This window comes from Misgurnus anguillicaudatus, chromosome 24 (assembly GCF_027580225.2).
Source record: "Misgurnus anguillicaudatus chromosome 24, ASM2758022v2, whole genome shotgun sequence".
NCBI lineage: Eukaryota > Metazoa > Chordata > Actinopteri > Cypriniformes > Cobitidae > Misgurnus > Misgurnus anguillicaudatus.
The window spans coordinates 20,542,997-20,570,746 of record NC_073360.2 but is presented as its reverse complement, the minus strand read 5'-3'; the positions used below and the strand labels follow the sequence as shown (position 1 = coordinate 20,570,746).

General features: G+C 38.4%; 1 protein-coding gene across 1 annotated transcript in view; it reads right to left on the bottom strand.

Moving 5' to 3' along the window:
- cbl (Cbl proto-oncogene, E3 ubiquitin protein ligase) overlaps window positions 1-27,750 on the bottom strand; it is a 48,096-nt gene that overhangs the window by 11,691 nt on the left and 8,655 nt on the right. Inside the window, exons 3-9 of the mRNA XM_055196459.2 lie at window positions 18,546-18,692; window positions 15,464-15,620; window positions 9,533-9,654; window positions 8,872-9,009; window positions 6,898-6,985; window positions 6,680-6,811; window positions 6,364-6,588 (exon numbers count right to left, since the gene is read on the bottom strand). Coding sequence (XP_055052434.1) covers window positions 6,364-6,588; window positions 6,680-6,811; window positions 6,898-6,985; window positions 8,872-9,009; window positions 9,533-9,654; window positions 15,464-15,620; window positions 18,546-18,692 — 1,009 coding nt within the window. The remainder of the gene's footprint in view (window positions 1-6,363; window positions 6,589-6,679; window positions 6,812-6,897; window positions 6,986-8,871; window positions 9,010-9,532; window positions 9,655-15,463; window positions 15,621-18,545; window positions 18,693-27,750) is intronic.

The window sequence follows — 27,750 nt, the reverse complement described above, 5'->3', positions numbered from 1 at the left end:
TACCGATACCGATTTAAGCAGACAACTTCTGGCCGATACCGATGCCGATACCGATATTAAACACTATACAACACTATACAGTTGGTCTATTAGCTAGTTTATTTCTGCATCAAATTATTTTTTACTGAACATGGATTGTATCTAATTAACATTCAACTGACCAACATAATAAGAGGCACAAATTAAGCTAAAACAAATATAATAAGATAACATGACAACCTTCAAAGGTGGTTTTTGCTATTCAGCATTTCTTTTATTAACAACATTAACTAATTTTTTTTACATATAATGAATTTCTTTAATAAACATAAATAATGCCAGTGCTATTGCTTTAAACAGAGTATAAATATTGCTACTTCAAAAAAAGGTGGACTTTTTGCCCCACTAAAGTGCAGTCTGTTTCTTTTATTGTCCAAGACATTTGAGCCAGCTCAACAAAGGTTTTCTGTCGGTGCTTAAGTATAGTGCACACTAGGGCTGGACCAGAATGTTCGAATATTCGTTCCGTTGGTTGACATTCGATTTTCAGTTTTGAGATTCGAATATATATATATTTTACAGCGTTAATGCAGAGCTTTTGCCAAGCAGGAAGTGCGCTTCACGCTCCAGCTCTATAGGTGGCGCAGAGAGACCAACATCCATAGCCAACAGCACCAAACTGCACCAGTAGAAGAGATCAGAAAGAGATCGCCTCAAAGCGGGCTTCCTGCTTTGGCATTCACACGAATAGTGTTGTAAATAACGTTCAGTTTTTTTGCAAAAACTGATTGATTTGCTTCACAAGACATCAATATGTCACACGGAGTTATGGGGGATTACTTTTGTATTAGATATACATGTTTAAAGTGGCGGATCGGTTGACTTGCATGACGGAGCACTGGGGTTTCTGCAAAATATCTTCTTTATTGTTCTACTGATGAAAAACATATTGGATGGTGTAAGTGTTAGTAAATAAACTTGATTTTAAAAGTATGCTACCGTTTTATTACAGTTTGTTGAACTTCATTCTTTCGTTCATTTATTTTACGTTGTTTTATTTAAATGGCCTAAGTTACCCTTTACGTTATCAGTCATTACTATGCTTCTAATTTCTGATACGGGAGTGTTTGTTTGTTAGAAAAATGTTAGGCTAACGTTACCTTATTAAAAGTATTGCTCGTGTTTTGTTTCACTAATGCTGTTCTCGCAGCACGCGTGACAGGCACGCCGCTACATACGCACACAGATTCCTGCCTTTATTAAAGAGAAAAATATGTTCAGCCCCTCCTTCCGAAGCTTTGAATATTTGATTTGATTTCTACTAGAGCTTTGAAGCTCAAAAAATGGTATTCGGAACAGCCCTAGTGCACACCCAAACATTAAATCATTTTAATTGAACATGCAGTTCATTGACTTTATGCGGTTAATTAATAAACAATCGGTATCGGCCTTTCTCGTGCTATTGCCGATATGCCGATGGTTTCAAATTCATCAAAAATCGGCCGATAAATATCGGCGGCCGATGCATTGGTGCATCACTAGTTATAGGCCTATAAAACATTCGTCTGGCCACTAGGTGTCGCTGCAACGAAACTGTGCATGCCCCCTTAGTTCCTGACTGACATCTCAGGTACCAAGATTCGTGACAATAGGTCTAAGTTTGACAAAGATACATTCTAAAATCTGTTTTTTTGCGCTCTACGTAAAATTCGTTAAGGCGGTATACGACAACGGATTGGTGTATCGAAATTCTTTTGATAACTTTTTGCCTTAAGTGTCTCAAGATGATACATACCAATTTTCGTGGCAATTGGACAAAAGCTCTAGGACGAGTTCGAAAAAGTAGGTTTTACGAATAATTCAAAATGGCGGAAAATTTTCATGTCGAAAAAAGACGCCATAGGGTCCAATCGAATCGTCTTGAGCCAATGAATAAGAGAAAGCAATAATTTTGTTTCTAGGGCTTACGGATCAGAAGTTATAAGCAAAAACATAAGTGCAACTTTGGACTGTTGGTGGCGCTAGCGGGTTAGACATAGAGACTCCAAATTTGCTGTGGGGACACATTGGACTGTCCTCTATCAGTGTGCCAAATTTCATAACTTTCCTACGTACGGTTCTATGGGCTGCCATAGACCGCAATGGCGGAAGAAGAAGAAGAAGAATAACTAATAATAAATATAGCTGCAAGCAGCGATACCGGGGTCAAGCCAAACATGGCAAAAAATGAATCATACGTGATGAATGCCATGAACTAATGACACCCACCAAATTTGGTGTAAATACAATAAAGGAACACAGAGATATAGCCTCAAATGTCTTGACCACTAGGGGGCACTGGCTAAAACAATAGATGGTGACTCGGAACAATACTGTAATAACACCCACCAAATTTGGTGTAAATACGATGAAGAGATTCAGAGATATAGCCTCAAATCTTTTTGACCACTAGGGGGCACCAAAAAGTTTACAAGTGCTTTCAGAACATGTTGCTGATGAACCATACCAAGTTTCATAACAATACGGAATTGCGTTTCTGAAATACTTGAACTTAGAGAAAAAATCAAAATGGCCGACACCCAAAATGGCCGACCAAAAACCATTTTGTATCGTTTGAATTGACATGCTTCAGAAAATCTAACAAAAGCACTCTCATAATTTTACACACATGCTTGCAGAAGTTATAAGCAAAAGTTGACGATTTTCATATCTCGTGACCACTAGGGGGCACTGTGACGAAACGGTGCATGCACCCTTACGTCATCACTGTTATGACATATACCAAGTCTCAAATCAATACGCAAAAGTTTTGCGAAGATACAGGCTCAAACACATTTTGGCGTGCTCGCCCTCGCATTCTTTGATGCGTTATACGACAACGGATAGGTCTACCAAAAAGCTTTTGATAACTTTTTGTCTGGAGTGTCTCTAGATGATGCATACCAAAAATCAAGCCAATCACACGAGCACTCTAGGAGGAGTTCGAAAAAGTAGGTGTTCAATATAATTCAAAATGGCCGACAGGAAGTAGGTTTGACTCAGACATATTTGGTACAGTCTGACTCAGCATGAGCCAAGGAATCAATAGAGTGAAGTCTCATGTCATAGTGGCAATTAATCAAATGATATAAAGATTTGAAACAATTTCTTTACATATCCTGACCACTAGGTGGCGCCGTTCTAAAGATTTATAGGTGCGCTCAGAACATGTCACTGATGAACCATGCCAAATTTCGTAGCAATACGCCATTCTGTTTGTGAAATACTGAACTTAATGAGAAAATTCAAAATGGCCGACACCCAAAATGGCCGACCGAAAACCGTTTGATATCGTTTGACTCTGCATACCTCAAGGAATCTAACAAGACCACCTTCATGATTTTAGACTCAAGTTTGAAGTAGTTATAAGCGAAAATAGGCATTTTTCGAATCTCGTGACCACTAGGTGGCGCTGTGACGAAACATTGCAGGCACCCTCAGGTCATGACTGTTATGACATATACCAAGTTTCGTGTCGATACAATACAGTTTTGCGAAGATACGGCCTCACGTCCGTTTTGGCGTGCTCGCCGCCATATATGTTGTCAATTTATACGAGAACGCATTGGTCTATCAAAAAGCTTTTGATAACTTTTTGTCTGGGGTGTCTCTAGATGCTACATACCAAAGGACATGCAAATCGGACGGACGGTCTAGGAGGAGTTCGAAAAAGTAGGTTTTACGGAAAATTCAAAATGGCGGAAAGATGTGCATGACACAAATGACATCAACATGTGCAATTGAATCATCATGAGCCAAGGATTCAGAGGAAACAAGAATTTATTTTCTAGGACTCACGGGTCAGAAGTTGTGAGCATGAACATAAGTGGATATTTGGACTGTTGGTGGCGCTAGAGGGTTTGAGTCAGACACACCAATGTTGCTATAGTAACTTCTGAGACTGTCCTCTACATGTGTGCCAAATTTCATAACTTTCCTACGTACGGTTCTATGGGCTGCCATTGACTTCAATGGCGGAAGAGGAAACATAATAATAATAATAATAATAATAATAATAAGAAAACTAACAATAACAATAGGGTTCTACGCCCCTTCGGGGCTTGACCCCTAAATATAGCTGCAAGCAGCGATACCGGGGTCAAGCCAAACATGGCAAAAAATGAATCATACGTGATGACTGTCATGATTTAAGATCTAAGTTTGCATTAGTTTTATGAAAAAAATAGTAATTTTCTTGTATCTTGAGACCACTAGGTGGCGCTTTGCAGAAACAATAGATAGAGCCTCAGGTCATGACTGTGATGACACATACCAAATTTAGTGTAAATACAATAAAGCGATACGGAGATATAGCCTTAAATGACTTGACCACTAGGGGGCACTGACCAAACAATAAATTGTGACTCAGGTCTTGATTGTGATGACACCCACCAAATTTGGTGTAAATACGATAAAGAGATGCAGAGATATAGCTTCAAATCTCTTGACCACTAGGGGGCGCCGAAAAGTTTACAAGTCCTTCCAGAACATGTTGCTGATGAATCATACCAAGTTTCATAACAATACGCAATTGCGTTTCTGAAATACTTGAACTTAAAGAAAAAATTCAAAATGGCCGACACACAAAATGGCCGACCAAAAACTATTTGGTATCGTTTGACTCGGCATGCCTCACGAAATCTAACAAGAACACTCTCATAATTTTACATTCAAGTTTGCAGTAGTTATAAGCAAAAATAGACATTTTTTATATCTCGTGACCAGTAGGGGGCAGTGTGACGAAATGGTGCATGCACCCTCAGGTCATCACTGTTATGACATATACCAAGTCTCATATCAATACGCAAAAGTTTTGCGAAGATACAGGCTCAAACACATTTTGGCGTGCTCACCCTCACATTCTTTGATGCGTTATACGACAACGGATAGGTCTACCGAAAAGCTTTTGATAACTTTTTGTCTAGAGTGTCTCTAGATGATGCATACCAAAAATCAAGCCAATCACACGAGCGCTCTAGGAGGAGTTCGAAAAAGTAGGTGTTCAATATAATTCAAAATGGCCGACAGGAAGTAGGTTTGACTCAGACATGTTTGGTACAGTCGGACTCAGCATGAGCCAAGGAATCAATAGAGTGAAGTCTTATGTCATAGTGGCAAATTAATCAAATGATATAAAGATTTTAAACAATTTATTTACATATCCTGACCACTAGGTGGCGCTGTCCTAAAGATTTATAGGTGCGCTCAGAACATGTCACTGATGAACCATGCCAAACTTCGTAGCGATACGCCATTCTGTTTGTGAAATACTGAACTTAATGAGAAAATTCAAAATGGCCGACACCCAAAATGGCCGACCGAAAACCGTTTGGTATCGTTTGACTCGGCATGCCTCAAGGAATCTAACAAGACCAACTTCATGATTTTAGACTCAAGTCTGAAGTAGTTATAAGCGAAAATAAGCATTTTTCGAATCTCGTGACCACTAGGTGGCGCTGTGACGAAACGTTGCAGGCACCCTCAGGTCATGACTGTTATGACATATACCAAGTTTCGTGTCGATACACCAAAGTGTTTTGAAGATACAGCCACACGTCCGTTTTGGCGTGCTCGCCGCCATATATGTTGTCAATTTATATGAGAACGCATTGGTCTATCAAAAAGCTTTTGATAACTTTTTGTCTTGGGTGTCTCTAGATGCTACATACCAAAGGACATGCAAATCGGACAAACGGTCTAGGAGGAGTTCGAAAAAGTAGGTTTTACGAAAAATTCAAAATGGCGGAAAGATGTGCATGACACAAATGACAGCAATGTGTGCATTTGAATCATCACGAGTCAAGGATTCAGAGGAAACAAGAATTTAGTTTCTAGGACTCACGGGTCAGAAGTTATGAGCATGAACATAAGTGGATTTTTGGACTGTTGGTGGCGCTAGAGGGTTTGAGTCAGACACACCAATGTTGCTATAGTAACTTCTAAGACCGTCCTCTACATGTGTGCCAAATTTCATAACTTTCCTATGTACGGTTCTATGGGCTGCCATTGACTTCAATGGCGGAAGAACAAGAAGAAGAATAATATATAATAATAATAATAATAAGAAAACTAACAATAACAATAGGGTTCTACGCCCCTTCGGGGCTTGACCCCTAATAATAAGAAAACTAACAAATACAATAGGGTTCTACGCCCCTTCGGGGCTTGACCCCTAATTATATTTGAGGCAGGTGAGAGCTGAAGCGATGCCGCTTGTTTCAAGACCACTGGATCTTTTCGCATCTTTTTAAGATGTTCAAACACCTCTTCAACCTGGTACCCAAAAAACATACTGGTCAACAACAGAAAAGAAGATTTAGAGATGTAAAATAAAACTTTTCTCACTCTTGCACCAACCAGCTTGCTAATCATGAAAGGAGAGTCCTCCAATCGATCGTCGTCGTCATCATCATAACTGGGTGATGGGGCTCCCTCCGCACCAAACGTACCCCTGCAGCCTCCATAGGAGCCTCCGCTGTTGGGATCCTTGGGGTCAAAGGGATCAACGACGATGGGCTCAGTGCCCTTGATTTCACAGCGACAGAACGGGCAGCCCTGGCCTTCAGATTCCTAATTTAAAAGATGAAAACAGTCGCTTACATCCAAATAAATCACACTGGTTTATAAATATATAAACCCTCAGAAGGTGCTTCACTCGTACCTGCCAGGCTGTGAGGCAGGAAGTGCACATGAGATGGCCGCACGGCTCGATCTTCACATCCTTGTCGTTCTCTGCGCAGATCTTGCAGAGCTGGAAGGTGGAGCCCATCTCGCAGTAAAGCTCATACTGCTCCTGTAGTAGATGAAATGGTTGTCTTAGAGAGAGCACAGATTATACAAGACACAAGATTGTTTCTGGGAGGTACTTTAAGGAAGTACCTGTGTGACTTTGATATGATCTTGAGGGGAGGGCTCACACAATCCCGTGAGGTCTGGGTTCTGAGTGCGGCCATCAGGGAAAAGGTAGCTAAACAGGACAAAACGGGTCAAATTTTTGAGAAACAAAGTTCCAAATTGGGTGAAGTTATTAGTGTTTATTACACAACTCATAGGAATGCTTGATTCTGATTGGACAGTTCCCACCAAAATAGCGTGTTTGTGACATTTGAACATCTTAAAACCCAAAATAACCAGGTTTTCCTCACAGACGTTTTGTTAAAAATTAGCAAATAAAATATTTCAAATTAATATTTAATGTTATTTCTGCGATAACAACCAGCTGCCTATACATTATCCCTTACTTGTTATTCTTTCTTAGTATTTTTGTCTTGTTTTCAGTACAAACATCTAAAAATTCTTCAATTAGGATGCTTTTTCTTGATGAGCAAATTGACCTAAGAAAATCAGTTTAGTTTTTAGACCAAAATATACAAATTAAATGAATTTGTGCTTAAAACAAGCAAAAATATCTGCCAATGGGGTGAGAAAAAATCTTAAAATAAGTTTTCATTTTTCTTAAACACTTGCGCTGCAAAAATTAAGAAAAAAAATTGTAGTATTTTTGTCTTGTTTTCAGTAAAAATATCTAAAAATTCTTCAATTAAGATGCTTTTTCTTGATGAGCAAAACGACCCAAGAAAATAAGTCTAGTTTTTAGACCCAAAATATAAAATTTAAGTGATGTTGTGTCTTTCTTAGTATTTTTGTCTTGTTTTCAGTACAAACATCTAAAAATTCTTCAATTAGGATGCTTTTTCTTGATGAGCAAATTGACCTAAGAAAATCAGTTTAGTTTTTAGACCAAAATATACAAATTAAATGAATTTGTGCTTAAAACAAGCAAAAATATCTGCCAATGGGGTGAGAAAAAATCTTAAAATAAGTTTTCATTTTTCTTAAACACTTGCGCTGCAAAAATTAAGAAAAAAAATTGTAGTATTTTTGTCTTGTTTTCGGTAAAAATATCTAAAGGTTCTTGAATTGGGATGCATTTTCTTGATGAGCGGAACGACCCACAAAGGTAAGTCTAGTTTTTAGACCCAAAAATGTAAGTGATGTTGTGCATAAAACAAGCAAAAAAATCTGCCAACAGGATAAGCAAAGAAATCTTGAACATTTTTCTTAAACACCATATTCAAGAAAAATTCAAGAAAATTTCAACAACAAAAAAAATTGCTTACCCCATTGGCAGATTTTTTTTGCGTTTCTTATGCACAAAATCACTTAAATTAGATATGTTTGCTCTAAAAACTACATGTATTTTTTGGGTCATTTTGCTCATCAAAAAAGCATTCTAATTTAAGAATTTTTTTTATATTTTTACTGAAAACAAGACAAAAACACTACGTAAGAAAGTCAGTTTTTGCATTGTAGTGATTACACGGCAAAACATGATTTTCAAGAAAAAATTTGCAAAAATCTGCCAATGGGGTAAGCAAAAAATCTTGAACATTTCTCTTAAACACTTAATTCAAGAAAATTTTGCTTACCCATCAGAAGATTTTTTTGCTTGTTTTATGCACAAAATCACTTAAATTTGATATTTTTGCTCTAAAAACTAGATGTATTTTTTGGGTCGTTTTGCTCATCAAAAAAGCATCATAATTTAAGAATTTTTTAAAATATTTTTACTGAAAACAAGACAAAAATACTAAGAATTTTTTCTTGAAAATCATTTTTTGCAGTGTAGAATTTAATATATTAAAATTTAATAAAGATGAAAGCTCTGCATTATGTTCTTATGAACTTATCTATGCACTAGGCAGAGACTTTATCTGAAGCAACTTATTAAAAGTGTAAATTGCGTATTCCACATATCATCGATAAAGACAAATAATGTATGTGAAAAAAGAAAACATTATATACACCTAATTGACATTGTGTGGTATTGTGTTTTAAGCTATTCTAACTTACAATCCTTCCCGAAAGCCATCGATAAGGGCCTGGAAGAGGGGTTTGTTGTGAGGAATGGTCTGTAAGATGTTCCCATCAGCCGTGACGTAACCGATAGCCCACTGGCCGAGCCGTGTACAGCTCAGCCTGAAGATATAGCTGCAAACAAGACCAAAACTTCATCATTACAACACACGCTCAAGCCAAAACACAGCATACATGACGTATAATTAAATGAGACCAACACTGAGAAACTTTTCTCAATGCATTAGGGGTAGTCATATGATTCCTTTTCTTTGCTAAGAAAGCACTTGTGACATCATGGTAGATTTACAATACATCTATTGATGGGAGGTACCACGCTGTCCTTTGGGCCACTGGGAGGCGGGGCTCATGGGACTGACAGTGAATTGTCCCATGTACCTCCTGTCACTGTTTAAGAGTCATAGACAGGGATGGTTTGAAAATGCTGATGCTATTAAGGCATGTTTAAATTCAAATCTTGTGATTTGGCAGGCCTTATGTAATGGTTGGAGTCATAGTTGCTATGATACTCGAAAACAAAATTTAAAGACACATTTACCCAAAATAACCAATGTGTCAGTTGTTTCAGACTTTGCTTCCTGATGAAATTATTACTTTACCACCAAATGCATATATAAATAGGCAGTCTGTGTATTACCTGCCGGGCTTGTGGATAAATTTTTGCAGACGGGCTTTGACTTCATCATAGGTGAGAAAGGCCATGTACCCCGGATGAGTCACTGCCAGGCTGTTCCAGTTTCTTAACAATGATGACCATGGCTACAAACACAAAACAAAAAAACATCAAGTAAAAACTTTTTTTAAACACCACCCGCATTGTGAATTTATGGCATGGCCTGTAATGCACTACAGATTAAATCTGACATAAGATACTTCGTCTTGTGAACTAGCCTCTAACACACACTTGGGAAATCAGGAGAAAGAGTTATGTCCGGGAAAGAGTGTGGTGTGGATGCAGTCGAGTCACTGTAAATGCCATTGACACCAGCTAGCCAAATGAACTCACATCCCTAATCATAACAACACTTAACTCTTTCACTGCCAGCATTTAAAAAAAGTTGTTTTCAGTAAATTCTTCTTTAAATATATAAACATACAATATATCAAATGATAGAACAGACCCCCTGCTTTTAAGCAACAACAAAAAAAGTTTCACTTTTGTTCACCTCTCAAATATGGGTAAGTTTCTTAAAAATACCTAATTTTTAACAAAAAGCTGAGATAATTGCATTTTTGTAAAGGCTTTTGTTAAAAAATCGGATTCAAAACGATGATCAAAACATACACATAATATATTTAGTTCTTTTGGATCCGTATATGCTATAGTGTTTTATAAGGTGGGTAAGGGGCACCACCTAATAGATAATAGCAGAAATATGGATTGACATAAAAACTCGTCTTTGCCAGGAAAGCGTATTCTCCTAATTGACGAGATAACTCGTCAATGTCAGGGAAAGAGTTAATGTAAGTGTAATGTGGGAACCAAGCATTTTTTTATAATGGTAAGATGCAGGTGTTAAGCCACACCTGACTGATAAACAAGTGCTGTGACATCGCCAAATATAAATGTATGTCAACCTCATTTCCTTTCCTGAAGACTCATCCAAAACCACAGGGACATTGCAAACAAAAGTTATGCTTACATAGACAAAGAGCTAACACATATTTCATCAACTGAGCAATTGACAATATTTTATTGTTTAGAGTCACAGAATTATTTCTCAGTACGACATGAGATTCAGAATTAACACGTGCTACAAGTCAAGCACATAAACATTGGCTTAGTTTCTCGCAAGCTGGCTGGTGAATTTATGGAATTTATGTTTTAAATTAAATTAAATGAATGTAATCGAATCCAAGTTAACGTAATGGATTCAATTTAAGGGTCGGTGACAAAAACGGTTTGGCAAGATGAGAAATTCAAAAATCTTTTTTAAAAACTTGTTTTAAAAGCTTATTTTCAATGCACATAGTTTATTTATCTTAATCGTATGCAATAAAAAAATTACATTTGCACCATTTTTATGAAAGTGAAGACTGAATGGACCTGAAAATGTCAAATGATGTAACCGCAAATTGCGCCAAAGAATGAGAAATATTAAATATTTTATCCAATTTGGTGGCATGTAAGCGTAATCATCAAAATAAATAAATAAATACCTTTTTTTTTAGTTATTTCTAAATGTTAATTTTAATGCGTGTTTGTAATATTTGTTCAGACATATGCTGAAAACAGCTCTGTTTTCTAAATAATCTTTGACAAATGATGTAAAATGTATGTGAAAAAATCATATTACACTGAACTAGATTATTATATTTTAGTCCACACTGTTTATGAAATATATATATAAAAATATATATAAAAAAATATATATATATACACACTAGATACACCAATTGACACAGACCGGTTACACCAGTGGTTCTCAAACTGGGGTCCGGGGCCCCCAGGGGGGCCACGAGATGGTGTCACAGGGCCCCAGTTTTATGACATTTTTATAAAATACATGAATTTATCATGAATTCTGTGAAATTAAACCTAAAAAAATAAGGCAGCACTACTTTGTATAATTTAATGTTTTGTTTAATTAAAGTTATAGAACTGTTTTTTTGTCATAAATTTTCTTTAGGGGGGCCGCGAAGGAATGCACCTTACACAAAAGGGGACGCACGCTGAAAAAGTTTGAGAACCACTGGGTTACACCACATTGACATTTTTGCAATTATCCGTAAAATATTCTTTCAAAATGAAATAAAACCAGAAATTAAAGACTTGGTTCTCAAAAAAGAGATCATATGCAAGTACTCTGTGAATTTATTTTGAAATTTTAACCCTTTTACATTTAATTAAACCATACGGACACAAAGTGGAAAACGTTTAATCAGAAGTTAATCTACAATACTCAAACGTTTCCTTGTAATAAAGACTGTTGGTAGGTGTGGTAAAGTGAATTTTGGACTTGGGAACGACACTGAATGCTTTCAGTAGGCTTGAAGCTCTGCATAATGATACAACAATAACTGCATGAAACCCACTCATGTGTTCATGGCACATGCTTCTCAGGCAAGGCTGGCACTTCCTCTAAATGACAAACTTGCAAACGCTTCTAAGAATTTAACTTGTTCCGTTTTTTAAAGAAAAACCTTAGACTGAGTACATAAAGAGACACCCCACTGACAGCTGGCATGTGACTTGCAGGTACAAAGTTCTCCACCAAAAGATGCCAAGGCAGAAATACACTTCCTGGCACATGAAAACAGGATCAGTGTGCATTTTAGCATTGATAGCTCTTGTCTAAGAAGAAGAGCTCTGATGAAAGCTGTCAAAATTGTCTGGATGTTGAACAAAACTAGATCACTACCACTACGTGTCCATTCAGAGTGGAAGCATGTGATGCAGTATGACACCCAGTTTCTATTTTTAGTAAGGTGCAGAGCTACTTCAAATGATCTTTCCTATCTTCTCGTAATAAAATGGTTTTATTAATAAATATGATATGCAAGATGTCTTCCTGTAGTCAATAATTTTATTGGTTAAAACTCATCTTTGAGCATCATATAAAGTTTTACCCGTTACTGTAATTTCTTCATGCTTTAAAAGTGCTTGAATGTAACTCTACACCCTTACCTCAATTAGAATCAATTGCACAGCTCTGCGGTTTCAGACACATAACTGCTAAGTTCAGTTTCACACAATGCATACATGAACTGTGCATTTGTAGCACTAATCATTTAGCGCTAATCTTTACAGGTTAAAGTACTCAGCCTGCATGTGTGAGCTGCACAAAAGCAGAGCTGAAGCAGCTGTGCTGCAATCGTTTCAGTGCCGGGTCTATGAAGCATCCATACATAAGCTGTGTTTATATGATTGGTTAGATGTTTGTGATGTTGGAGACCAAGGTGATTTTAAACAGTGAGAATGAGACCGTCTCCAATTTTATGGAGAAAATACTTCGCAATAGTGCTGAATGAAGAATGGTTTGTCTTAAAGCCTATTAAAAACACCACATAGACATATACAGGGTTCCCACACCTTCAAGGACTCAAATTCAAGGACTAAATGTGGGGACACATTTCAAGTGAGAGCAAGGTTACCTTTAAAGATTTCAAGGGAACTCGCGCTGCGTCACTGCGGTGACACTTTAGGGACGCCTCCAGGGGTAAGTGCGTCTGAATGTGTATATCAAATTCAACCAATGGTGAGGTTTAACGACAAAGACAGGGTGTCGCGGAAGCCAAGAAGTATATCGCTATCTAAAATATTGCTAAAGACGGCGTTACAAGGACGCAAGAAGTATGGCAAGGGAGACGCAGCGTCTCGTTCCCTTCTCAGGGAACAACAGTTACATACATAACCCGAGACGTTTTCGTGTGTCAAACACAACTATGCAAAAAAGCATTTTGGTATGAATCAACATTCGCATACAAAAGATATAAGCATGTAAAGTGAACAGTTTAGCATGCGTGCTTAAAAAGTCTAGAATTTTTATGATATTATCCTACACTACACAGGGAATAAAATGGATTTTTTCCATAAAACTTCTTGCATAAAATAGATTCAAGCACTTTCAATGAACTGTATCTATGTATGTATATTTTCAAAAACTTCCCAGGGCCTCGAATCCCCCCCAGATTCACAAACTTTCAAGGATTTCAAGGACCCGTGGGAACCCTGCATATAAACAACAATAATAAAATGCTCACGGGGACTTTAAACAATATCTAAACCAATATAATGTGCTAAATAGATTTGACTAATATATGACTAGTGTGCAGCTTTTGGTCTTGCAAAATTATATCTAACACCTCAACAGTGGGCTGTATTAACACATTTTTAAACACATTTGGCTACGAACCAACTGAAACTAACGTCAAAAAGCGTCAGATTAAATATGGGTCACCTAACAACATGAAGATTGACGAGCTCTCCCCTCTCCAATTACACATTATCTTCATGAAAGATCTTTAGTATTTACTATCGGAACCAGAGATACACGATCGTGGATGTGTACCCTGAGCAAACACATAAAACAAAACCGGTTTTCATATTGAATTATTCAATGAGTGCAATCTCACAAAGGTCTGCTCCTAGTGAAAGAGCTAAAGCAGCAAAAACCACGGGGGTGGAAAAATGACCGTATCTGACTCTACGGCGGGGTAGGCCCATTTATATGCCGATGAGAAGCATGACCTTGCTGCGTGTAGCTTTGTGAAAAAGCTTTTGCGGTCTCTCTGTAAACAGCCTGTCTATTTCTGGCTGCTTGTGCGAATAAATGAATGAATGAAGCAACGGTACGGTGCAACACAAGCACGACCCTGAAGGCATAACAGCGGATCTACGGCTGCTCTTAAGTGCCCTAATAGACCAGCATGCAACATGAATTGTGGCTCTCTGTCCATTTTAGCTCGATTATTATATATATCAAAGGCAGCATTTGATTAGTGCTAAATTAGTCATGAAAAATTATCCTGACCCCTTTCCCGAATTAGCTCTGATGTGATGTATGGAAGGGAAAGGGAAGCTAATTACAGGATAAATGTGATTATGGCCTGTTGACGAGAGAGAGCGAGAGAGAGAGAGAGCGAGCGAGAGAGAGAGAGCGAGAGAGAGAGCGAGAGAGAGAGTGTATACTGTAGTACAGCACTTAGAATAATGAGCTCATTACATAGACAACACAGTGATGCCAATTCCCAGATCCATATTACAGATCCATTACATTGAAAATCATTAAACAAAAATGTCCTGCAATTCCTTTTATTTGAGGTTTAGCAGGATTGGCACAATGATGCTAGAATGGTTTTGGAAGTATTGCTTTCTAATGTTGCTGAGGTTTCTGGGTAGTTTGTACCATGATGTCATTGCCATGTGGTCTAGGGTGTTCGGAGTATATGCTTGCTTGCCAAAGACAAGCACCTATGCCCAAATCTCATAGTCTGGTTAGATTCCAGTCTATTTGAGATTTTTTCCATTTTATTGCCAAGCAGGTGCAAAATCGAAATGATCCGAAAACAAACCGCAACATTTTCATAAGTAGGTTTAGTATTCAAACTAACCAGGACACCGAATCTAAATGTAACAGTGCAATAGTAACAGTGATGTTTTCCTTGAAGCACCACTAATTATGTGGTGAAAGTGTGCTTGCCCACACGGGTATAAATATAGTAACCTTAAACATGTCTATTGTGCATGGCTGCAATAAATAAAGCTATAGTAAAAGCCCCTCATAGGTCACCACTTGTTTTTAAAATAGGTCAGACACATCACACTTCTAAAGCCGAGGCACTTACAAATCTTCTCTCGTCCCCTACACTCAGGAAGCCGTCTGCTCGCAGGAGTGCGGACAAGCCCTGTTTGAGCTACAAAAGGTGATAAGAGGCCTCCAGTCAAGCTGGCCTTCAGCCATGAGAACTCGAGGCTCAGCATCGACACACGCATACAAACTGCGCCTCCATACCCACAGCACACGTCCACACAACAATAGCCATTGTCAGACCTTCCCCGCGGCTGAACACAGAGACAATGGAGCTAGTCTTTGCTCGGAGGAAGTGAGGGGTTTGAAAACTGCACCTGGAAAAGCCTGGTGAAGATGTCGAACTCGAAGACGGAGATGTAGTCGTTGCAGGTGAGGTCAATGGTGGATTTGAGAGCCATGGCCTCCAGGCCTGAGCTGATGGGGTGGAATTCGTGCAGGGCTTGCCGGAACACCTTCCAAGGCACAATGGTCCTAAAATTCAAACACAGGATACCATCAGATTACTTTATCTTTCTAGGCTTTCTAAGTCATTGCCAAAGTCCATCTTTACTAGGGCTGCAACAAACGATTATTTTAATAATCGACTAATCTATCGATTATTAGACTGATTAATCGACTAATCGTCGATTATTTTAATGACTAATCAGTACGTTTTGAACGACTTTTCAGCTTTTTTAATTATTTAAAACATTAAGTTATACATATTCTAAGTAATAAATAAAAAAGAAAATCACTTCAGCATTTGAAATGGCTGTTTTAATTATCTTTTTAATCAAGTTTCGGATTTCTGTCCAAATCAAATTACACACAAATGCTTTCTAAGCATTGTTTAAATATTCTGTTCTCTTAAAAAAATAAACACTAAGCAGCATTACAGACAAAATATTTTTTTAACACAAACATCTCTTGTCAGCAGTATTAAGAGCTTCTTTTCTAAAACAGACTATAAGATCTAAAAGTGTTACTATAACAACACTATTTATTATTAGTATCCTGACTCCTAAACTCGATCAGAGTTTATTCTATGAAAAATAAATCATCAGATTACTGTAATTATATTGGTAACACTTTATAATAAGGGTCCATGAACCATAATGAACTGATCTAAATGAATTCTTACTTAAATATGAAGTAATGCTGAGCTATGACATGTACTAATCATAAACTAATGAAGAGTCATCATTAACTATGACATGACGCAACACATGAATTCATTGTTTATTAATACATTAACTAACAACTAAAAGACATGTCATGCTGTACTTAATGATGATGACTCTTAATTAGTTTATGTTTGTAACTTGCATGCATTAACTCAGCATTAGTTCAGGCTGAAGTACAAATAAGTTCATTATGATTAACGAAACCTTATTATAAAGTGTAACCATTATATAATTACTGTTAATATTATTACTATTAGTAGTACTGTACTGCATTCTCATTTATGTAACAGAGATTAACCGCTAGTTAACGTAAATTAGCTCCAGCTTGAGAACACTAGGCCTGTCACGATAACTAATTTTGCTAGACGATTAATTGCCTCAGAATTTATCGCGATAGGCGATAAAATTGATGCTCCGGGACCATTATAATAATGCAGATACACCTTTTCAAAGATCTATAAACTTTTATTTCTAAACAATAAGTAATACTGGAACTGGAAGACGTTTTAAATATCCACAAGAAATGAACAAAATAACAGGATGATTGCGTTTTAGGTGCATATGCATGTTTGTCGTGTTGCCACTTTTAAGTGTTTTTACCACAAATGCGACATAACGGCTCGTTCAGGTTTAGTGGTTCACCTCGGTCATTAGGTTTAAATCCAAAGTACTCCCACACTGAAGCTGTAGCGTTTGGTTTTGAAACTTGGCTGTTTACACGTGGTATAAGTGTTCGAGAGAGACGAGAGAGACATATCACGTTTACACCTGGTACTTAAATCCGTCTCTTTTGTCCACTTTCGACCGCTTCTGTCCTGAATACTGCGAGGGGGTGGTCTGTCGAGACGGTGGGCGAGTCTCTCCGCTGTCATTTAAACGCCAGCGGGAGTAATTATGAGTTTATATGGACCCAAACTAATATTATGTCCACTGCTTGTTTAGCAAGTAAACATGCTGCACATTATTTTCTACATGTATATGTTAGAGCTTTCTCTGAATTTTCAGCACAATTGATGAAATAAGATCGCGCAACTTTCACACGCTTGCAAAACGAAACTGCGGAGATCACCCGCTTTAGTTGATCAATGAAAGGCTAAAAATAGCACTGTTCACCTTGTGTCAGAAAAGACGTAAAACATTGTGATCCGATCGATGAAAACGCATGTTAATGACAAGTGTAAACAGCCTCTAGTAAATCCATCTTTTTCTCCAACTCTCGTCTCAACTAGTGTTTTCTCCTGCTACACTCCTCACGCGGCGCTCGCTCATCCTCCTCAGTACACCTACTGTGATAGGCTACGCCAGGAGTCCCCCCTCCCCACACAGATCATGCGACTGACAAATGACTGACGAGGGTTCACTCCTTGTCACTCGTTAAACGGAGCGGTCATCCAGTCTCTTTGGTAGAGAGAGAGAGAGACAAGGAAAACAAACAAGCATGCAAATGTGAATTATCGCGGCCTAAAAAAATTATCGAGCTCATTTTATTTACCGTGCGATTAATCGATTTATCGTTTATCGCGACAGGCCTAGAGAACACTTAAGTTACCTCTCACCGGCTCCTCTTGAGCCCAGATAATTCCTTTTTAAACGTTGTGCTCCCATGAAAGGCAAGTTCTGTCTTTTATGTATTAAACAAGACTGCTGTGTTTTCATCTTCTTCTATTGCAAATTTGTAAGGGCTGCATTACACTCTAGCGCTACCGCGTCATAGCGGTCAAATCACGACATTGCAGGCCCTTACATTAGGTTAAAGCAACACTAAAGAGTTTTTGCTCTTTGCTCCCCCTACAGGTTGGAAGCGGAATTGACCATTACCACTGTCGTAAATAATTTAGCCTACTACAGCAAAGCTTGCTCTGATTGGATTGTATGTCTGCCGTAAAGCAAGTTTTTGTAGTTTTCACTCGAACTACAGGACCGCGACCCGACGGTTGGAAACTTCTTTAGTGCGGTTTTGGCCGATAGAGGGCTGCAAAGCGAACGTGAAAGTGCCGTTCACCCTGTTTCGAGTGGATGAACGACTGAAACTTTTTTTGAAACGTTATTTTAAGGTAAACAAAACTCTTTGGTGTTGCTTTAAGTGAAACCAAACGACTACTCGACAACAAAGATATTTGTCAACAATTTTTTATTGACGTTGACTAATCGTTTCAGCCCTAATCTTTAACAGTTTCCCCTTAGAACACCGTGTTAACCCGTTACGTGACAAATAGTATATTAAACGACTTACTTGTCCCCAAACGATCTTCTCCAGAACTCTGCAGCATCTGCTTTTGTGATTCTGAAGTTATCTCCTTGAAAAAGCCCATTGGGAAAGATAGCTTTGAGCTCTGCAAGCATGTGACTGAATATCAGCGACAATTTTGTCAGGTTCCGTCTGAAAGAGAAGAAAGCGAACAGTTTTAGTTTCATGCACAAGTTTAATAAAAATGAAATGCTTCTAAAAAAAGAGCATTTTGTTTTCATACTGAAGCAGTAAGGTCTTATGTCATCAAATATGTTTAAATCATAATTCAAGATCTTTCTTGTTATCTGTATTTGGCACTGGGATGGAAAAAAGATGTACTCAGATTTTAATCAATCTTCCAAAAAAAACCCCACACAATAATGGCGCTTTTCCATTGCATGGTACCCCACGGTTTGGTTTGGGTCAGGTCGGGTCAGCTCACCTCACTTTGGCTTGGTTAGCTTTTCATTGAGTTTAGTAACATTTCAGAGTGGGAGGGATTATAGGCATGTCGTTATATTTGCGCAGCCTACTGATGTGACATCATACAAGTGAGAGCGGTGTTGTACATTCCCATACATTCATTTATTTCTCAGTCCGACACAAAATTTTAATTGACCACCACAAATAGATGTTTGCACATTGTGTTTATCACTACCTCCGTCTTACATGACAGTTTCTGTACAAACACCCGTGGCGTCGGCCAACGCGCTCCGCTGAGCCTCATTTAAGTTTCATTTAAGCCACATATATGTGTGTTTTCGCGTCACGTTTTGGTATCAGATCGGGTCACTTGGAACCCCAACCGAAGTGGTACTAAAAAAGTATCGGGTACTACATACTGCACCCAGTGGAAAAGCTCACAAAAGTAAGCTGACCCGACCCAAACCAAACTGTGGGGTACTATGCATGGGAAACGCGCCATAACATTCCTAAAAAAACCTTTGCGTCCACACCAACATGCAAAAACTCTGTATGAAGCACTGTCAAGAGCATGCCAAACCAGCAGATGAAGATATATCCTTAACAGTAAAGCCATATTAGCCAATTAAAAGCCATTGCAGTCAACCCCTTAGCACGTCAAATACCAAAAAAAAAAAATGTTTCACCGTCTACAACTATGACAACGCTGCAACCGGAGTTTCTTAAATTCTTCACCCTTGAAGGAGTTTTCAAATAAGTTTGGTTTCAGTCACCAGATACTGCGTTTGCATGTGGACGAACGGTTAAATTAAAATGGCAAACATGAACAAAGCTTTGGGCTGTTGACAGAACGGTCACATGGCTTATCTGTCCAGTGCAGTATCGCAAAAAAATTATTTGCCCATGTTTAATTTAAATATTAAAGCAAAGAAGGCGGGAAACCGTTATGTTAATGTGCTACTCACAGGTGGTTTCAGAAATCTTGTGTTTGCACACATTCAAAGTGCGTGCCTGTAAAGCCGCATCTTAAAGACAGTGCACAAATACTAGGTTCAAGTTTACTTGCGCCTGACAGACATATTTATTTTAAAATGTAGCAATTAACTTTGTAAACTTAGTCTGTTGTGTGAATGTGTTTAATTCAGAAATAAAACGCATGTGTTACAGTATATCGGATCTGTGCATAACAAATATATTCCTAAAGGATTCATTATAGTTGTGCGTAGGTCCTACGACGTAGCCGCGCTGGCGTAGGTTACGCATCGGTTTTCAATATTTTCTTCTGCGGCGTTGTCCGCGTGCAAATTGCTGGTAGGCAGTATCCACAGTAGCAGGCTAATACATTATGTAATGTGTATATATAAACATTGTGTATTGAATATGTTTTCTATAAGACTCCAATCAAGAGAGACGGTCATTTAGATTAATAATAAAACTGAAAGCAGTGCTTTTTTTGCAACAAAAAATGTTTCAGAACTTTCTGTGCATATCTACACATCTGAAACGGACAACATTTGGTTAGTCGAAGGGCTGATCAGTGGGCCTTTTTAGGGAGCTAAGGTGGACGTTTTCAACGCCTGCTGCATTTTTCAGATTTCACCGAGCTTGGCTACTTGAGCCCAAGGCAGACAGGCAAAGAGGCAGGGAGGGCCACGCTGCTCGACAGGGGGAGGAAGTGCAAAGAAAGCCATGATTTAGACGGCAGCACAGTGGGGGATTGTACAGGCGCTCCAGCCTAAGGAATTGACATGCATAAGAGAGAGTCTGAGCATGGCAGCATGCAGCTGCCTGCAAAAACTAAATCTACTCTATAAGTGAGAGGGTGAGAGAAAGAGAGAGAGAGGGTGTTCGAATGCATCTTAAAAGATAGAAAAAAGGTGACAGTGGCGTGTTATTTATAGAAACGAAGAGTACACAAAAGGGCGTGAAGAAAAATGACCAAAAAGAAAGTACTGACTTTGTATGCAAAACATGGATGTTTTAGATGCTTTTTAAAACAACATCTTTCCGTGTAAGCAATCTGACGTTTGGTGTAAAAAAGGAAAGTGCTTTAAACACATAAATTATTTCATATTGAACTAATGAAGCATTCAGACATCAATTTCTAATACATGACTCACTTCAAATTGTAAGCCTGAAACCAGTTTTCCTACCTTCATACAAAAAAAGCTTCCTGCGCAGACTTTGTAACCTAGCGCAGCTGCCGGGCAAGTCAAACCAAGCCAAAGTAGTAAACAAGCAATGGCTCTCTTTGTGAACAGCTTTATGGGTCGGCACTGGAGAAAACTCAGACTCAGCTGTGCTACATTTCGCTCCACTTATCCGGCTCACGCTGTACTCCAAATCTCCCTCAGAGACCTCTAAAACGTGTCCACCTGAAACATCACTGTCCTCACAGCCTGAATTTAAACACTCATTCATCTATGGAAGTGCTCCGGGAACAGTTGTTGTGGCAAAAGTGTGCCAACGTGCCTTCTGTGGAAACCAGTTGTGCCACACTTCTTCAGACCAGAGCAACACTTTAAAGGAGCCAAGCTCTGTCATTTGCATTGTGAGGGAACAGGCCTTTGGTACAATGCAGATTTTGCCACTTTTAACCAAATTGGCACATAGCTATATACTCGCAGTTTGAAGCGTGACAGAATGTGGACCCCCTTACACACTCAGCTCTGTATGTTTATATAGATTTAAACCATAGAGGAGAGGCTTTGGGTAGGATGTTCAAACTAAGTAGGGCACAGACGTACAAAAAGCCCAGGCTCAAGCGGCCAGCCTCGCTCCATCACTCACTAAAGCTGTCGGGCTCGTGGAGGACGGCATTTGAAAGCTTTCCTCTTCAGAACAATACATGAAGCCCTTATACTTTTAACCATTTATTTTGAATAACACTATATTACACCCACGGATGCCATTGAATGAGATAAATCCTCATCAGATAAAGAGAGAACATGTCATGCATTTGAATATGTATAACTTCCTGCTACATACACTGTAAAAAGTAAAAGTTAGATCAACTTAAACATATTTTTCAATAGGTACCTAAAAATTAAGTTTTATAAATTTTCTCACTTTAACGGGAAAAAAAAGTGGAGAATGACAAAATATTAGGGGTGTAAGAAAATAACAATATATGCAAGTATTGTGATATTTTGTTTGCTTAGCAATTAATCGTGATTAGTTGTTTGCAGAATAAAAGTCCTAATATATATATAACACACACGCACGCACATATATAATTTTAAGAAAAAATATATTTATAAAATTAATATTTATATACACATTTAAATACCTCTTAAATATCTACATGCTTGTCTATTTTTTTATGCATAATTATTATACACAGTACACACACATATATGATGTAAACAAAAACTTTTATTCTACAAACGATTAATCGCGATTAATCGTTATGCAGCCCTCGACACAAACAAATCATACAAGATTCATTGCAGTTGTTTACCGAGTTTACATCCCAACCACTATATTGCATTCTTCTTATCTATGAACTTAACAGGAAGTACTAGCATAGGGGCGTGCCACAAATTATTTCGCCAAGGTTTCCATATGGTTGTGTAAAAATATCCCAACACATTTTGGCTGTTACCAAGTACGTTTTTTAAGTAAAGCAGCTATTACTTTTTATAGTGTAATATACAAAAGCTAGTAGGATGTCATATTCACTGCATATTTATAATGGATATGAGTTGTTATAGTTAATTATAGTGATGTAGATTAATGTAATTTCATGCATTCTAGTTCAATAGCTGCAGCCATGATTAAGTTCATAAAACTGTCATGTGTAAGCTAAGTGCTATTTGCATGTACAAAAGAAAAAATGAAAATTAATAAACATCTCTTGGCAAGAAATGTTTTTGCATGTTTCAATGAAAAGCTATTTATTCATGTTTTAAAGAGATGATCCTCTGCTTCGTGAGAACCAGAAAAAAGTGACACTTTTTTCAAGTGTAAGTTATATGAGCTCCAAAAAGGTTGTGCCTATGTGTTTAACAAACACAAAATAATGCAAAAAAAGCTTTATCTGGAAATAGCCCATTTCATATTTTAAAGTCAACCTCATTACTGCCTGTGCCTGCATTTAAAGTCTCCCCTCTTTCTCTTTCCACCTCCGATTCCTCAGCCGGCCGGTCGGCCTCTCCTTGCTGTTACTGTGGTTATGGGCCAAGCCCTTATTTGATACTGTGCTTTTGTCAACCCTCCTCCTCTTTTGGCCTGACCTTTGACCTGCAGCTGGCTGCTTCCTTCCGGTTTCCTGTTTTCCGTGATAAAACAGTAAAACAGCCAACTGGAGAACGCAAGAACGATATGCTTGTGCCCACGACTGATTATCAAGGGCCTATAGTTCACACCTTAAAGTCTTCCTGCTGCAACTCAGTGTATTCACAAATTTACAAAAAAACAAAAGCCAGTTGCACTTAGGGGTGTGCAAGATATATTGTTAGTGATATTGTTGTTTTAAAGTCGCCATGAAACAGAAGTAGCGGTTGTCTAAATTTTCCCGGTGGTGACGTATTCGAGTGAAACGGCTGCTGAAATTAAATAAAGGTAGGGCTGGACTTGAATTTGTCCATCAGGAATTGATTAAATTGTTTGAAGTTAAAGGCGGAGTCCACGATGTTTGAAAAACGCTTTGGAACAGGAGACGGGCCGACTACCAAAACAGACTTATAGCCAATCAGCAGTAAGGAGCGTGTCTACTAACCGACATCCTTGCCGGGTTGCGTATGTGTGGGGCGGGTCTATCAACAGAAGCTCCAGATTCTATTGGGGTAGGGGCGTGTTTGTTTAGGTGATTTCAAATATCAACATTGGCTTTCAAACATCATGGACTCTAATTGCTGCGGTCCTTTCCTGGACTCAGCCCACCTGCCATCCATATGATTCAATGAGGGCACATGAATTTTTAAACAATAATGAAGCTCAAAGATAAGTCATTTGTTAAAAATTCCGCAATATTCCAAAACAAATTACAGTTTTTAATTTTAATTTCATTCGAAAAATGTCATTTGTTTACACTTTCAGAGTGTGATGTAGCATCACATTTGATTGTATGTATTTTAATTTTTAATACTTTAGCCGATCGCGCTCTTTGCAATTTCACAATGTTGTGAGCGAAGAACGTGCCACGCTTTCAGTCATGTCTGCGTGACGAACAGGGGAAACAAATCACAAATGGCGCTTTTCCATTGCATAGTACCCCACGATTTGGTTTGGGTCGGGTCAGCTCACCTCACTTTGGCTTGGTTAGCATTTCCATTAAGTTTAGTAACACTTCGGAGTGAGAGGGATTATAGGCGTGTCGTTATATTTGCGCTGCCTACTTCTGTGAAATCATACAAGTGAGAGCGTCGTTGTACATTCCCATACATTCATTTATTTCTCAGTCCGCCACAAAATAAAATTGATCACCACAAATAGATGTTTGCACATTGCGTTTATCACTACCTCTGTCTCACATGACAGTTTCTGTACAAACACCGCTGCGTCGGTCGATGCGCTCGCTGAGCCTCATTTAAGGTGCATTTAAGCATATATGCGGATGTGCGCGTCGCGAATGTGCCGCCACAAACTGCAAGTCTGGAAAAAACTGGTATGGTGTTCCTGATTCTCAACCTGTGGATGTTTTTCATTGCTAAATTGGAGTTTGGGAACTTACATCAAAGCACAGTTGAGAAGAGGTTTACTCCAGAAAGCGCAAGCTAGCATGAAAGTGAAGCTAATCTTTTACATTATAGCGATGACGCTGGTAGTGACGATTCTCTCAGACCAATCAGTGATCTACAGTGTTTTCACGTCATCAGCTCGGGTCGCTTAGAACCCCAACCGAGGTGGTACTAAAAAAGTATTGGGTACTACGAACTGAACCCAGTGGAAAACCTCCCAAAAGTAAGCTGACCCGACCCAAACCAACCTGTGGGGTACTATGCAATGGAAAAGCGTAAACAAACACACAGAGAACAGCAACAGGTAAAGGGAAGTTACTTGAGAAGTTATTTAGTGTTTTTATGACAAATAAAGTCAGTTCAAAACAATATTTTCAAACGGCATATGTGAACTGTGAACAAAAATCTATTAAAAACATAGTGTGATATTGCTAAAGAGGAACTCGCTACATTAAAGCAATAAGCCATTATGTAAAGCTGTGCATTACTTCTTATTCTGTGTTTGATGGAAGTTTGAATTTTCTGACTTCCTGTATTACAATGTTAATTTTGCTTCATGTACGCTACTGTTTAATACCATTTACTTAAATGTTCTCATTTTAAATCATAAAGACCAATATAAAACCTTAATCATTTAGTATTATTTTGTAGGAGGGAGCTAGAACAATACAAGACTTTCACAAACACATTTTTAAAGGATCCGAAATGTTGTTATCTGCAAAATCCTGGGCATTATCAAGATATGATTTTTTTGGTCAATATTGCACACCCCTAGTTTGCACTAGTTAACTCCGTATTACACTAGAGAAGGAACTATTTCAACAGCCTCCTTACGGTTCACACTTCCCTGTAACATTTCCCCAAATATCAGACCTTTGTGCCTGAGGAAATGACTTTATCGCCGACTGGTCACTATTTTCGTCCAAAAAGAGTGTGTGTTTTTTTTGCGTTTCCACATTATGGATTGTGGGTTTCCTTTACAAAGAATTCACAAATTAAACTGTCTGGATCCGACTCCACACCGGATCTTGATCAGGAAACAGGAATGACAGCAGAGCAAATAAACATACAAACATGGTGCCCACAAAGCAACTACTCACATTTATTTCACACTGAACTGATGTTGTAACGTCCACTCTCATACTGGTGTTACATTCAGAGAGCGGTCTGTGTTCAATTAATTGTCAATCTATCGATAGCCAATAGAAGCAAACTAAAATAAGCAGATGCCAAGATGAACGGATTGCATTTGGCACGCAGACTAGATTAAATACATGTTATTTGCTGTGATGAAAAACTAGCATAGCCACATTTGCTTTGTGCAATGAATTATTGGCTGCAGAGGGATCGGAAAAAAAAGTAAAAGACATTTAGAAAGCAAATTTGTCAATTTTCCTATTCTGCCTATGTCACGTTAATATTATGTTTGCATGCTGCTGGGCTTATGCAGCTGAACTCATTACGTTGTACTCTGTTGGGTCACCACAGAGTTTGGGTGACCATAAAATAGCCAAACGCAGTTTTGTGCTATGTCTTCAGAATGTAAAAGGGAAGTAGAGAATGGCGTTGCAAAAGTATGTTGCAAAAGAGAGCTGTCCAGTTAGTACGCTTCTGCCAGTGTGGTCAGTCAGTAGGCCATAAATAAACATTATGCCCCACAGCAAGCACGAGCTGCTTTCGGACACACTGAACTGAACCGAGCTCAGCTCTGCGTGGAGCGAAACGCAGGATGGTGAGATGCAGGATGTAGTAACTCGAGCTGCAATACAATCCTCTGATGTGTTAACAGTCTTTCCATCCCAAGTGCTCCTTGTGTGCTGAAAGTCATGAAACAGTCAGATCTATCCATATGACGGAAGTTCAAACGTGATTACTGCTTTGTGCATCACATTGAATCATGGTTTGCTCAGCTCAATTGATTTCAGGCTTGCTTGTTTTCCTGCCATCCCCATGAGAACAATATAACTCACTAAACAATGAATGATTAATACAAAGCAGGCCTAATTGAAACACGCTACTGGGTCTCACAGATGCGAGTGTTATACCCAGGGGAATTTCAATACTTCCTGCTCTAAATACAAGCAACTATCAAACAAATCGGCTTCTATAAAATTGCTTGTTTGATAACATCTGAGAGCAAAATACTATTGAGCAATAAATCAGCAATAAGAAATTTTGCTTTTCCACATTTTTTTTTAAAGTCGACGCCCACATTATATTTTTTCTTCAAGCCAATTAAATAAAATAGGCTTTAAAAAGACTAAAATATTTAAAGCAATTCAGTGGCAACACAATAAAGGCCTGTGAAAACCAATATCTGAACACATGTAGACTTTATTGAGCATTATAGTGCTAGACTAACGTAAAGGCTATCATCTAAAAAAATAAATAAAAAAACAGAAATGGTCAGAATGTGATATTCTGCAGTACAGAGTGCAGCAGGGTTGACATATTTTTGTAGGCCAACACGAAAGTTAGCGGGACACAAGTCTCAGCCTCAGACATCACGCCCACTGACTGTTGGCTAAACGTCTGAAGTTTTTCGTACACTTTTCTGAAAACCCTGCGAGAATGTCGAAGTTGTCTTTGATTGGTTGAAATAAACCGGATTTCTAGGAGGTGCAAGTTTCGCGATTAGTTTTGGTCCCTGGAAAACAAAGCTCTGACGTTCCATTGAGGAAGAGAATCAGTCGTGTTCACGTGGATAATAATGATGACCAGTTATTATGATCAGCTAAACATTGGATTCTCAAAAATATGCAAAGTTCGCAGCGTAAACTCTCTAAAAGACATCCAAGAGTTTTGCTTGAGGCAGTTAGTGGAGTGAAAAAGTTCGGTTCTCCTGAATTGCTTGCATGTGTAAAAAAGTGGAGAGATATACTTCAAACAGACGTTTAACGGGAGCGTCTCATTGGTGTGGCTGTTGATGAAGTGCACAACGTTGTTCTATGGTGAGTAATGTTGTTTATTTAGATGCTATTAGGTTGTGGCTGGTTATTTCAATAACTGACTTGTTGCCAGCCGGCTCGTTATTGTGGGGAGTCCGAAACGTGAAGCTAGACAAAACAAACTGTGATTGGTTGTTTGACATGTCGGTCAAACAG